The sequence below is a fragment of the Python bivittatus genome, unplaced genomic scaffold (genome assembly GCF_059951505.1).
Source record: "Python bivittatus isolate LINGU-HERP-01145 unplaced genomic scaffold, Pbiv_v1 ctg000320_np1212, whole genome shotgun sequence".
In the NCBI taxonomy this organism is placed as follows: domain Eukaryota; kingdom Metazoa; phylum Chordata; class Lepidosauria; order Squamata; family Pythonidae; genus Python; species Python bivittatus.
Window position 1 is genome coordinate 563,224 of NW_028277052.1, and position 13,769 is coordinate 576,992.

The 13,769-nt window shown below is 53.6% G+C and overlaps 1 protein-coding gene across 1 annotated transcript; it reads right to left on the reverse strand.

The window, feature by feature from the left end:
- Positions 1-390: 390 nt before the first annotated feature.
- On the reverse strand, positions 391-13,621 carry HYOU1 (hypoxia up-regulated 1). Its single transcript, XM_088138843.1, has 24 exons — positions 13,324-13,621; positions 12,965-13,058; positions 12,807-12,885; positions 12,341-12,495; positions 11,932-12,008; positions 11,105-11,286; positions 10,398-10,513; positions 10,031-10,214; positions 9,692-9,826; positions 9,315-9,397; positions 8,758-8,890; positions 8,457-8,644; positions 7,999-8,137; positions 7,625-7,685; positions 7,403-7,485; positions 6,964-7,134; positions 6,281-6,480; positions 6,070-6,157; positions 5,744-5,866; positions 5,129-5,262; positions 4,499-4,583; positions 3,716-3,962; positions 3,415-3,498; positions 391-1,691 (listed from the first exon to the last, which is right to left on the reverse strand). The coding sequence occupies exons 1-24, from the start codon at positions 13,406-13,408 to the stop codon at positions 1,630-1,632; spliced, it is 2,988 nt and encodes a 995-aa protein (XP_087994969.1). The 5' UTR covers positions 13,409-13,621; the 3' UTR covers positions 391-1,629.
- Positions 13,622-13,769: the final 148 nt, after the last annotated feature.

A 13,769-nucleotide genomic window follows, 5' to 3' on the forward strand; every position in this document is an offset into this window, starting at 1 on the left:
CCGCGTTTCCGAGCAACGGCCCCAGGGGTACACCTTCTCCCCAGGCTTCTTCGGCTCCGCGCCCCTTCCAGGCCCCCCGCCCCGGCTGGGGACTGAGGCAGGCGGGAGCCGAGCCGAGCCGAGCCGGCAGGCCCCGGAGGCTTTGCCGAGAGCTCCACAGAAACCGTCGGTTTATTAAAAAAAAAAAAAAAGCTCTGAAAATAATCGGACCCCAAGACACCCCTCGACAGACGAAGCCCGCGTGTCCATCGCCGCGGGGCGTTCGCAGGCCGTTCCGGGGAGCGGAGGGGAAGGAGCGCGAGGCGGATCCGCGAGCGTTGCACACGCGTAACGGGCTCGCGACGTGCAGCACGCTGCCACTATACAATCGACTTTCACACGTACACGCTGTAGAACTTGCGGTTTACTCTATTACTTCTGAACAGGAAGAAATTCCTCAGTTACAGGCTTAGAGAAACTCAACGTGCGCGTTTCCAGGCCGATGTAGTCCAGCGGCGCCGAACGCCGAATGAATATCCCGTCCTGTCCCGCGAGGCGGACTCCCGGGGCCGAGGACGACGGGGCGGCGGCGTTCAGGCCGGCGAGGCCGCGCTGCTGGAAACCGAAGCTTCGGGACGTCTTGGCGTACGGCGAAGGATGACCCCCTCCGTTCCTCATCCGCTGCGACGGACGACAAGCGGCGCGCGTGCCCGGGGACAGCAAACCCTACAGGTGGCTTCCTGCCCTCCCCCCCACGCGAGCAAAACAGGAGACCCGGCTAAGGTCAAGGACGGTGCGCAGGGCGGCTGAGGGGCTCCAGGAGTCGGACGCGCAAACCTCAGGAGCGAGGAGCAGCAGCAGCAGCAGCCCGCCCTCTGCCCTCCGCTGGAGAAGGGCTGCTGCTTCCCTCGCTTTGGCCAGGCGGAGCAGCAGCAGCGTGGTTGCCCGGAGGCCCTTAAACCGCACAGAGAAGGGCGAAACCTGGCCAGAGCATTAACGGTGGACAGAAAGCGGGGATGAGGATAGGGGTCATCAGCGGCCAGGCCCGATTCTAGACCCGGGCACTGAGGGCCTTTTTGTTTTATATTAGGTCCTCATACGATAAAGCGGGGAGTGTTTAGGGCTTCTTTCGGCCTGTTATCGCCTACCCATTTATGCTTCGTCTGACTTTGTGGCACAGTGATAGCAGCAGCCTGACAGTCAGATGACGCAGGAGCCCCTCAGGCAGGCTTAATCCACGCATCACGTTCAGAGGGTTCAGGTTTTCCACTGCCAAGGAGAGTGGCTGCAGGCCCTGCTCTCTGCACTGAGAGCAGAGCCTGGGGCAGATGCGCTGCACTGTGTCCCAGAGCACTCCAGGTAGCTGTAGTCCACCACAGAAAAATGCCAATCCCACGGAAAAAGCTGGGACAGACCCCGCAAACATTTCCAAAGAGCTGAAAGTCATCCTTAAAGAAAGGAGTTGATACAGCACAACATTTCCAAATCAGCAACAACGAAATCCTCAAACAAAAAGGGGAAAAAATACAATTCTATTGCATTTTGTCATCAGTTTGTGCCATGTTCCGCTAACCATGTCCATCATAAAAACAGCAAAATTAACTGTAAATAAATAGATGTTGATGATGCACACAGGGAATTGAGGAAGTGTTATAATTCATCAGTAGTTCTGGTCTCTTCTTTTGGTTCTGGATTCTTATCTGTTTGCGGGCCTATAGTAAAGATAAAAATGACCACAGGAAGGATCATTCAACAGGTAAGTTAAGTCAGGTGCAAGGACCAGGAAGCATTTTCAGAAACATCCTGCTTTGCCTTTTGAGGTGGCTGCTCCCATTTGTCTAACGGCAGGACAGTCCCCACCACCACGTGGTCTCTGGCCAATTGTGGGACTCGCTCGGGGTTCTGAGTGCCCCCTTTGGACTGGGCTCAGCAGCTCCCGGCTGGGTGCTAGTGGAAAGCCCCAGCCCACTTAGGCAGCTTTGCACAAAATACATTCAACTACCGTTACTTTTCCATCATCCGTGCGGAATTTCAACTTGCTATTATTCTATGTTGGAAATGATACAGGTAGTCCTTGGGTTATGACGGCAGTTAGGACCAGGATTGCTGTTGCTAAGCGATGCAGCCGTAAAGCGCAATATCACGTGACCGCATCACTTAGCGACGACAATCCCGGCAGTCCCAGTTGCCATCATAATCACCAGGGGGAGCAGGGTGTGGCACCACACGAGCACAGGAAGGCGAGGAGGAGGAGGACATGGGTTGTTGTGAGTGCAGGGAGGCCAGAGGAACTTACCGAACTTGTGACCTTCCCTGCCAGCTTCCTCATTGACTTTGCTTGTGGGAAGCTGGTGGGGAAGGTCGCAAACAGTGATCACGTGACTGTGGGGGTGGTGCAACATCCAGAATTTGAGGACATAAGTACCACTCATTCAGAGCCGTCGCAACTTCAAACAGTCACTGAACGAGTAGTTGGTCAGCTATCTGTAGTCCTTGCTTAACGTCTATTCGTTCAGTGACTGAAGTGAAGGACCCTTCTAGCCAGGTCCTTTTTTCGTATGCCGGACTTCTTTCATGAAAACAGAGGGTCAGGCAAGAGAAACCCCGGCCCTGGCTGGTACAATAGTGGTATGCTGTGCAATGGGCGCGACCAGGGCTGGGCAGTGGGCGGCAGCACGTAGGTGGGCAGCCGAAAGGGCAGTGACTGGGGAGGGGAGATAGGTAGGTAGGGGCAGTTGAAGAGGAGGCAGTCCCTTATCTTACCGAGGCTTGGGGATGGGAGGGACCAAGCCGGGAATGGCTTGGATCGGGGTGGGTCCTCGCCTAACTGGTGGGATTCAGTTAACAACGGCAACAGGGACTGCTGGGATTGCCATCACTAATTGATGCGGTCAGATGATGTGCTTTACGACTGCATTGCTTAGCGACAGAAATTCTGGTCCCAATTACATCATACCAAGGACTACCTGTACCTGTATCTTTTGTTCATATATTTGTCTGAACGCTTTCTGATTAAAGATAAGGCCAAATACCTTGAAAACCCTGGCCTCCCATGAACGAATAAGCAGCTGGAGCATGGCTAACCTCCCTCCTTTGGCTCCTCCTGCAGTTTCCTTTCAGCTTTAGGCAAGCAGGTGTTCTTTGTTGATGGCAGGAAGAGCCAAGTAGGAGCAACGGATGAGCAGGGTACGGTAGGAGCTCAGCTCAGGTAAGCCAGACTGTCTGAGAACCTGGCCTCTGGCGCTGCACAAGGAGTCCACCGCCAGCCATGTTTCAAGGGCAGCTGCGCTGTGGCATTCGCGGCCCTGGATGAATCCGGGAGCCTACTACCTCTAGCAAAGAGATGCCTGGACTCCAGTATAATGGAAGGGACCAAGGAAAATGGTCCCTCATCACATGTCCAATTCCAGCTCTCCTCTGTTGGGGTTTCCTTACCTCCATCTGGGTCCAATTCATTATCAAGTGGCATTTCTTCCTCTGCAGGTGGTTCTTTGACTGGGCTGGCATCTTCCGGCTGATCTGCTCCAGGCAGGAAAAACACAGTATCCACAGTCACGGAGGGGAGAAACCTTCCTGCCTTCAACCACTCCCTCATCTTTTTCCTTCTCAGGTTAGCGTTCACCCTGCAGGCAGCCCAGCAGAGGCACCCAGAGGGCTTTCAAGGGCTGCTCTGGCTCTAATCCAGGAATCTGGTAGCAAGGGACCTGGGCCCGTGGCTGCCAGAAGACCCGCTTACCTTCCCGATTGTCCTCCTTGGGAGGAATGGTCTTGCCATTCTCTGGAGATCCAGTGGTGTTCCTGTTTGCTTGTGTTTTCGTGGCGTTCTCTCTCTTCTTGGGCTTGGTGAACTTGGCCTTATTCAGGAGATACTGCACCTCCCGATCCAAGCCTGCGATTTTCATCTCAATGTCTTTGGAAAGCAGGATGGGCTTGGCAGTGGGGGGCAGCTTGCTCTGCTCGGCCAGGGTCTCCTTCTTCCACAGCTAGGAAAAACATCAGGGGCAGTGAGGGCTGGTAGTCTTCTGAGTAAGCCCCTTCCCTACACTGGGAATATCACTGCTGGGGAGCCTGACAAGGCCCCTCCTGAGGGATATTACAGCTCTCTTTTGAACATTTCATAAAATAATAGAAAGTGTGACAAAAGCTGATGGTCCTGGAACTCAGTGGGACCATCCGAGGATGCTGACTGCCCACAAATTCTGGCCAAGCTGAATGGAGATTCTTTCTCCTCCCATAGAGCAGGGCCGCCCTAGGTAACTGACTTCTCATCAAAAAAGAAACTTGAAGGGAGGATGAGCACTGACACATCCAGGAGCAGAAGGCTGCGTTTTTCATCAAAGTGACTGAGTGCAGCTCCCGAATCCAAGACAGACTGCTGCTGCATAGCCAGTGGTTGTCCCCCTCTCCTGTCTGTGGGCTCACCAAAGGTGCCCCAAAGGTGCCTAGGAGATGAGAGGTGTCCCCCCGCCTGCAGGTTTGGATCCCCAACATTTTCGGCACCTCCTGTGCCCGTGCTTACCTCTGTCTCGTTTATGGCTTTCCCCAAAGTGCTCAGCTCTATCTCTGTGAATATCTGATCGGCCTCCGGGATCATCTGCGCTCCCCTGAAAAAGAGCACGAGACACGCTCATTCCCAACTTGCCTGCAGCAAAAGCTCAGACCTCCACAGCACCTCAGCTAGACTGGTGGCTTTGGCACATGTGCTCAAGGTGCCCCTCCTTCCCAAGAGGACAGCTGGTGCCCAGAAGGCTGGCGGGCATGGAAGAATTTTCACTTCCTGGTAGGGAGAGGAGAGCATACTTCAAGCGATTACGCTGGACTGAAAGTGCACCAACAGCGTGAAATGAGGCACAACCACTGCTTGAAAAATCAGGGATCAGGTAGCAAGAGGCATTTTTGCAAGTGGAACTGCACTTCAGTTTAACTCAACGATATTTGGCCCCACAGTGTGAAGTCTCCCTGAGAAATCCCTTTTGGCTGATGCCCACAGAACCAATGATACCACATCTTACACAATTCATAAAACGCTGTGGAAGGACTAAAAAGCCAAAAGATATTTATATGCCGACTACAACTCTGTAGAAGCCGACGAGCTGATGATTCTCTCAAGGAGGGAAGTCTGAGGCCCTGCCCCCCGTGTCCTTCCCACCTGAGGAAGATACTGGAGTGATTCAGCAGGCTTTCCAGGGCAGCAAGGCGCTCTGGCCACTTCCGTCTCTCCTCCACCCGGAAGAAGAGGCTCCGGCACAACTTCCTCAGCTCAGAAAGCCTCTCCTTCAGTTCCTGGAAACGGCAACGGAGAGGAAATGTGACACAGCACAGATCCCACTCTTTAAAGGTTTCTGATGCGGTAGGAGCTCAGAACAGGAGCTGCAGGGGCAGCCCGGACAAGCAGAGGGATCCATGCAGAACCGGACCCGGCAGTTAATGGGACCCACAATTAATGGGTCAGGTGCTGGGCAAGCTCCGTTGCCTGTCACAGTGCTCTGCTGCTCTGATTAACCAGCCCAGTGGTGGTGCAACGCAGTCTCTCTCTCCCCCACAAAGGTTGTCAGAGCTCCTCCGACAAGAAAAGGCCACACAAAACACACCCACCCTGGTGGCTATGAACCCCCATTTTAATCTGCCCTTGCCAACATGGCCAGTGGTGAGGGATGTTGGGAACTGCAATCCAACATCTGCAGGTCCACATGTTGTCTGTGTCTTGCTTGATGTAGCCTAACAGAGCCACCAAGTTGTCGTTTTTCAAATGTACTTAGCTAACCTTTGTAGGGGCTATGTAACCCTCATCTTCCATCCAGCTGGAAGCTTCACTCAGTTTCCTAGATATTTCCTCCCTTTCTTCTTCAGATGAAACAAACTGGTACTCCTCCTGATAGAGCTTGTCCTGTAAAACACAAGAAGTCATTTTTCTGAAGAAGAGTCTCTGATGACACCTGGGAGAATATGCGTTCTTTGTCTTCTTCTGACTGGGTGCTTCTTCACCGCTGAAGAGGACAGGCAAGTCAACTCCCAGGCTAGGTTTGGCTGAGGCCAGGCTGTTCCGATCTAGCAAGCTTCCTTTAAGAGAAGTTTATCTTGCGCTCTTACCTGGGTCTCAAAAATGAAGGCCTCGAGGCTGTTGGCGGATTTTTCCCTCTCCTGCTTCTCCAGGTCCCTTTCCGTCAAATCTTGCAACCTGTCGTTGGAAAAGATTAGAAGGACAAAGTGCCAGACTGCCAGTTTCCCCAAAGGGCAAGGAGGAGAGCGTCTCTCTGTGGTGCCAGCATACTGCTCCCCAAAGGAGACCGACCACACCTACTTCTGGCTGGAGCTTTGCAGCTCCTCGGGCAACAGCTCCAGCACATCATGCACATCAAGCTCCACAGCGATCTCCTCCACTAGCCTCTGCCTCTTGGCTTTCTTCTCCTCCTCCAGCTGCTCTGCTGCTGCTTTCCCATTGCTCTCAGGACTTTTCGCAGGCTCCTCCCCCTTTCCCATCTCTGGTTTCTCTGTGGCTTCCTGGATGGAACAATTGCAAGGCAAGGAAAGGCTGTTTTTCAGCTGCTAGCTGGAACAACCCTTTTTCTTTTGTCAAAGATTATGCTCTCTCATCTGCAGGCTAGGTAGATGAGGTTTTATCGTGCCTCTGGAGCAGGTGAGATCCAGTACTGAGATTACGTTACCACAGTGAGTCACTCCGACCAACCCTGCTTCGCTGGATCATACAGTCCCTAACTGGGGGGGTCACTGGGGGGCCAGTCAGGCTACGGGAGTGTCTGCAGGCTGAGAGCCAGTGCAGATCACTATCAACCACAGTAGAAAACAAAGGTGAGACAAGCATTAGAACAAGCCCATTGACCAAACATGGGCCCCATGGAGGGGAGATACCAGCTCTTCAGATCTCTGTGGTCATCACATGGAAAGTTCTCCTCCACTTGGAGGATGATGCTCCTTCACCCCAAGAAAGTATTCCACCCGGCCAGAGAAAAAGGTGCCCTTCACCTTGGGGCTTCCCTTTTCTCCACCCTCCTCCTGCTGGTCCTTAGTGGCAGAAACTTCTCCAGCAGGTTTCTCCTGAGCTGAGAGCGGCTGCTCATTGCTCTCCTCAGTAGCAGGCCCAGCGTGGTCCTTCTGATCTTCTCTACCCACTTCTGCTTGACCCTCCTCTTCCTCCTGGACAGCAAGGGGTGAAAAACAACAAAGGACCACGATAACCCTTCTGCAAAGGCAGATGACTCAGCCAAGTCAGTAGGACTCTGGAGAGACCCAGGAAGCCCAACCAGAGCCCACAGAACAACCATGGCCAGTCAAGGCTGATGCCCTCTTAGATCCACATGTGCCTCTTACAATCCCATACAAAATCAAGGGTATGCTGAATCCCCACCCCCCATGTTGATACTAACTCTACTCTGGCCTGCATTGGGCTCCAGCCCTTACTCACGTGAACAGTCTCAGTCGCATTCTCAAGTGCTTCTGGCCCAGGACTGCCTCCTCCAAACAGGCTGGAAATTGTGTTCCCAAGTTCTGCCCCAAAGAAGAATCAAGCCTCAGAATGGCTTCAGACAAGGCCAAGTCTTGGCTGGAGCCAAGGGGCAAGTGGGGCAGAATTTTTGCTGTCCCTCTGTCCCAATAACATGCGAAGCCCCTAAAATGAAGGACTTACTGGTGAGTGTGGATTCCTCTTCTGGTTTGTCCTCTACCACTGCCTCAAACACAGATTCCACCTGGAAGATTACAGAAAAACACACCGGTAGCTGTAATGCAGGCTGGAGCTGCAAGGCTCAGCAGCAGGACTTGTGCCGGGTGGGCAACCCATGGCCCCTGGCCTTTGAAACCCCCACCGATCATGACTGCTGAACATTGACAGAAGAGTTTTCCACCATTTTGAAAAAACAAACACATGAAAACCATAGCGAAAACTTTCACAAAGGTACATCACAGTGGAAAATACATAAAAATCCAATGTCCCTTACACTGCAATGTAGCGTGACCTACTCTGCAGCCCTCCCCCAAGATTAAGGGCCCTCCTTGACTTACACGATCAAGACTCAGCACGCCACTCTCATCCATATTGAAATGAGCCTTAATGCCCTTTGACTCATAATCCAGGTGTTTCTTGAAGCTCTCGCCCACACCATGCAGCTTCACCTTTGTGAGATTCAGGGACCCAAAAACTCTGCAGCAAGATGGAGACAGATGAGCAACGAGGCTGCTCCTCCCACCCTCCTCATTCTGCATCGGAGATCCCGACCCCCTGTGCAACACGGGCAAAGATCTTCTCCTTAGCTGTCCACCCACCAGTTCCGAAAGGAGCTGCGGGGACGCACCATGCCAAACCCACACAGAGGCTTCAGCTCTGGAATCGAATGAGGTCGAGGCTTTTGTATTTCACCCCACATCCCTCCCTTCAAAAGAGCAGGTCCCCGTGCATTGCCCTAGGAGCCGCACAGGCAAAAGCGGACAGACTTTAACAGCTGGCCCAGAAATGCCCTCACCGTAAGTCGCTCTCACTCAGGAAACCCACATCAGCATAGTTGACCTGGAATTCAAAGTCATCTGTGTACCGGTTGAAGGTGATGACCTTGCGCTGAGGATACGGAGCCATGCGCTGGAAGAGGATGCGCCGGTTGTGCTTCAAACTCTTAGACTTATCCTCCTCTTCGACTTCGCGAGTGAACTCAACCTGTGGGAGGGAAAGGGGAGGAGAAGGCCTCTTCACCGCTCTGGATGTCGATCAGCCCTCGGCCGATGCTTTCGCTTCCCCTCAGCCTTGGCTGTCCTTCCCAGAAAGCTTACCTGGATTGGGTACATGGCTGCGTCCCGGACAATGAAAGGCTTCACCTTGAAGGCTTTACTCAGAGCAGCTGCCTGGTAGACGGCACCCATCGCGGCAGCCTCATCTGCGTTAATGTTCTTCCCCAGCTCCTCCCTGGGGCGGCAGAAGACAGAGCTACCCTTCTGCTCCACCAGTCGGGGTGGCTTCTCAGGAGGCAACTAAGGACCTGTTGCCCCCCCCCACTTTCATATAGGTCACAGCCTCTTGCTTGGGTGCACCTTGACAAATGCTGGCATTGCTAGCTGAGCCCTCCTCCAGATGAGGTAAGGCCCAGTGGGCGCAGCAGAGAGCCCCAGTGTGCCCTCTCCTCATACAGCAGGAAGCAGCTGGCCTCAGCCTCCCCCCAGGAGTCTCATCTCTGAGCAAGGCAGCAGATGGCTCTCGGGAGCCCTGCCAACACTGCCAGGAGAAAGCATCTAGTATGGCCGCCCAGGAAGGGTGCCTTGTTTGAGGGGTGACGGTCTATGCTGAACCACCCGAGAAGGCAGTTGGGAGGAGGCAAAGGAAGGGGCCTTACTTGCCAACTGCTTTTAGTAGAAATTCTTGCACCTTTGGCACACGAGTAGCCCCACCAACGAGGATCACTTGGTCAATCTCATTCTAAGAACGGGAGAAAGGGACAGAGCCTCACTTTCAGGAGTTCAGGCTAAGCCTTGTTATCCCATTCTGGGCTGGCAGGCGGCAGCAGCAGCAATTTTATCTATCACGCGTTTCTAACAGCACCATACAAGTTCAGAAACATGAACGTATTACAATTAATACTGTTATTATACAAAATGACATCTTCTAAACGGCAAGGACAGGCTGCTGTGTAATTCCACCCCAGCTCCTCTGCTAATAATTGGTGGAGCCCCACAACACTGAAAGGCTGTTTCCGACCACTGCTGTACCTACCAGACTCATCTCAGCGCTGCTAAGGGCCTGTTGGACGGGTCCTGCCACCCTCTCGAACAAGTCAGAGCACAGATTCTCAAACTCCTGTCGGGAAACCTTGGCCTTGAAATCGATGTCATCTAATAACCCTTCAACCTGGAAAAGAGGAGATGCTGAGAGCAGCCCACAATATGTTTCACTTCAAATCCTCTGGACTAAGAACCAGCCTGGGAGACCCTTGCTCCCCTCCCTCCTTAAAGCCATCATCAACTGCTCGCTCCTGGCCCCCTTTATCTGGCTACCAATCTCAGGGATCCTTACACCGTGCAGGTACAGACAAGAGCTCTGGACATCACCTACCTGGGCCACATGGTCCAGGTTGGCACTCAGCACAGTTTTCACGCGATTGGCTTCCTTCAGCAGCTTGGCCATGGCACGGAGATTACGCCGGACGTCTTTGAGTGGGTGCTGCTCATTGAAGAGCTTAGCCAGATGGTCACGAAGGCGCAGCTCCATCCCCAGCCCCCCCAGCATACGATCAAAGCTGAACAAAAACAGTCAGGGGGAGAAGGATGTCAGCATGAACTACTTGTAAATAGGCCCAACCATCCCCTCTGACTCCCCCCCTCATCACTCTGAAGCACGGCCTCTGTTCTCTTCCATCAAACTTTCCAACTCATTTGTGCATCCCCTTTCTTCTGACTTCCCATAAAACTGGAGATCTTACCCAACGCCTCTGATTTGCAACTGAGGTTGGATCCCTGAGTCCTTGGTTTTCAGAGTTTGGTAGGTCACAATGGTACACACGGTACTACCTGCCCCCATGTCGTAGAACATGATGTTCTGAAAAGAGAAAAAGACGGCAGTTCAAAGACACTGGAAGAAGCGCTCACGGCTGCAATTCTGCTTCCTCTAGGAAAGATACAAAACTCAGACTGTTGTCTATCCAGCCTGGCCTGGCTTGTTCTGACAAATATCTTTTCTCTACTGCTTTGCCCATCGCTGAAGATGTGGGGACTGTGCCCAGAAAGCACTATATGCTTCTGTCCACGAGCTATCATCTTACACGTGGTACTTCTACTCTACAGGATCACGAAAGCTGCGGACCTCCAGTTTACAAAAAGGAGCAGTCTGTCCATGTTTCCTTTTAGGCAGGACAGAGCTGAGAAAGGCAGACAACCAGCAGCCAGGTGGATGGGCTCCGTTAGTGACAATGGGTGCACCGTTAGAAGACCTGAAGGACCAGGCTGGGAACAGATCACCGTGAGGAAAATTTATTTATGTGGTTGCTAAGAGTTGATGCTGACTTGGTGGCATGTAACCAATCAATAAATCAATGAGAGCTTGATACTGAAACTGGGAAACAGATTATCCTGCCGAGATAGTCCACCATCCAGTTTGTCCCAAACTACCACCTTCCCCGGTCAAAAGCACCTGGGCTGTAGCATTGATGTCTTTCCTCCGGAACACACCATAGTTCAAAGCCACAGCAGTGTTATCATTGATGAGCTGCAGAACCTTGAGATCAGCCATTTTTGCTGCGTGCAGGACGGCTCTCCTCTCTGCCTGGTTGAAGTAGGCAGGGACAGTGATCACAGCATCTTTGACTGGTTGCTCTGAGAGGAGCAGAGAAAGCCATTAGTTAACTCGTAGCCTTTAACTTTTCCTCGTTTACTTCGCTTGCGAACAACACATAACTCCTAAAGGAGACTTATTTACAACGTTGACCTCATTTCAACAACATACCGGGCAGCTAACAAAGCAATAACATAACTAAAAATAATTTAAATAAAGTCAGCAACAGTAAAACAAAACAGAACTATATAATGGTTATAGCATCTTTGACAGGTTGTTGTCAAAACCTTATGTTAAAGTTAAAATGGTATCCTAAAACTATGAGCGACATCACACTCCAAACACCCTCCAGAAAAACCAAAATTTAAGAGATTTCCAAAATATTAGCAATGTAAGGGCTGTTAACATTTCTAGGAACAGCATGAACGTTGCAAAGGGATGTGGCTGACCCTGAGAATACTCCATGCTTCCATCTCCCAACATCTCAGGGAAGAAAGTCTAGTAATAAGGAACCTAGACGCCAATAATTACACTGTTAATCTCATTGTTCAGTATTGCTGAAAGCAGTTAACAAAACAGAAACTTAACAACACCTGGAGAATCACTTCCCCTGCTTTTCTTGCACATCATCCCCAGAAGTAAAGTCAATTCTTGTGCTTCAGTGTACACAGAAGAAAAATTCCAACCTGCAAAGTCCTCAGCCAGTGCCCGAGAATAGTTCAGGACCATGCCCAGGATCTCTTCTGGAGAATACTGCAACTTTCTGCAAAGAACAAGAAGAATCAAATCCCCCTAAAAATTATTGTAGAAATACGTGTTGTAGAGGATTAGATCCTATCAGTGTTGAACTGTCATGTGCAGTTCACTGTGAGATCCCTCACGTTAAAGTGCACGTGAGCCAAATCCTGCTCCTTGAATAATGGCAGGCAGACACCCATCCTGCACAACAGCTATTGCAAGAGGCACTTGACAGACATGGTCAACGCCCAGAAAAAAAAAGCGAAACACACAACTCATTTCCAGGAGGTGCAAGACTCTGGCTCAACCTGGTCACAGCGTCTGAGCAACCAGAGACAGCTGCCTGTGGACACTCACTCCGAGAGTCTGAAGATGACCGTCTCCCTCCTTGCATCTTTCTCCAGCTGATGCTCTGGGAACCAGGACTGGTACCGTGCCACTTGGGGGTTATTAAAACGCTTGCCCAGAAGATCCTGGAAATACCGGAAGACGACCTTTGGACTTTTGATGGCCTGTAAAATAAAGGTGTCGCAACACGTAACGCTAAGCAGCAGCAGCAGCAGCAGCAGCAGCCCCTTTTCCCACAATAAACCTAAAATGGAGCAATTTCAAAACACTGAGCCGATCTAGCAGAGTTAGCATTTTGCAGCATGGATCCAAAAGGCAAAGAATTCTTGCGAGCTGCTGAGCGGCCTGATGAGCAGAGCGCGTGAAAAAGGACAGCAGAGGCAGGCAGAAATAACACACATGCAGCTCAAGAGTTGTCGAGAAGTAGCCGGAACCGCCTGAGAGAAGAGATGCCCGACGGAATCCGGGGGCTTACCATGCCCGCCGCGCTGTCGCCAAAGAGGCGCTCGTCCTCCTTCAGCGTCACGGCTACTGGGGTTTTCCTTCGAGACTCCCTAAAGCGAGGGATAGAAATTACGCGGGATCCTCCAGAACGGCCGCGGGTGACCGCGCGGGGGGGGGGCGCCCGCTCACCTGTTCAGGACGATTTCCATCGGCACCCCGGGCTTGACGATGGCGATCTTCATGGACTCGCTCCCCATGTCCACTGACATCACGGCCAGGGAATCTGCGGCACAAAGCGCTCGTCACAGGGGCCGCGAGTCGAGGTCTCGCACAACGGCCGTCGCCCTCCCATCCTTGGCCAAGGGTCGCACCGTCCCCGCCCGGGCCAGGCAGCCGCAGGGCCCCTCCCGCCCGCGTCCTGGGCCACCCGGCTCGGCCCCTGAGCGGAGCGAGCTCCCCGCGCGGCCCGGGCACCGGCGGGCCACCGAGAGGCCCCAGGCACCCCCCAGCCGGGCCAACGGCCGCCGCCGGGCCTCGGGGGCGCTCACCGGAGGGCGGGGGCAGGCAAGCCAGCGCCGCGAGAACGAGGCGGCCGAGGAGCGGCAGGTAGGGCCGCCGGGGCGCGGGAGCCATCCTGCCGAGCGCGGCTTCTTCTGCGGGGACGGACGGGCGGGCGGGCGGCGCTCGCCAGGGGAGGCGGCGTGGAGCGAGCGGCGTGGAGCGAGAGGCGTCTCGCGCGCTGCGCTGCCCGCTGCCGTCCCGGCGTGTCTCCCTAGCTCGGCCGGAGCTGCTCCTTCCGCGGCGGCGGCGCCTCCGGGCGGACGCGGCGGGCGCTCATTGGAGCTGCCGCCCGCCGCGCACCGCCATTGGTCCACGTCGCCGGCGTCCGGGGGCGTGCCTCGCCGGCGGCCGCCCCCGCCGAAGCGTCGGGGGCGTGGCCGCGGCGAACTCCAGGCCCCAAGAGCCCCCGCGGCGGGGCGTCAGGCCTGCGGAA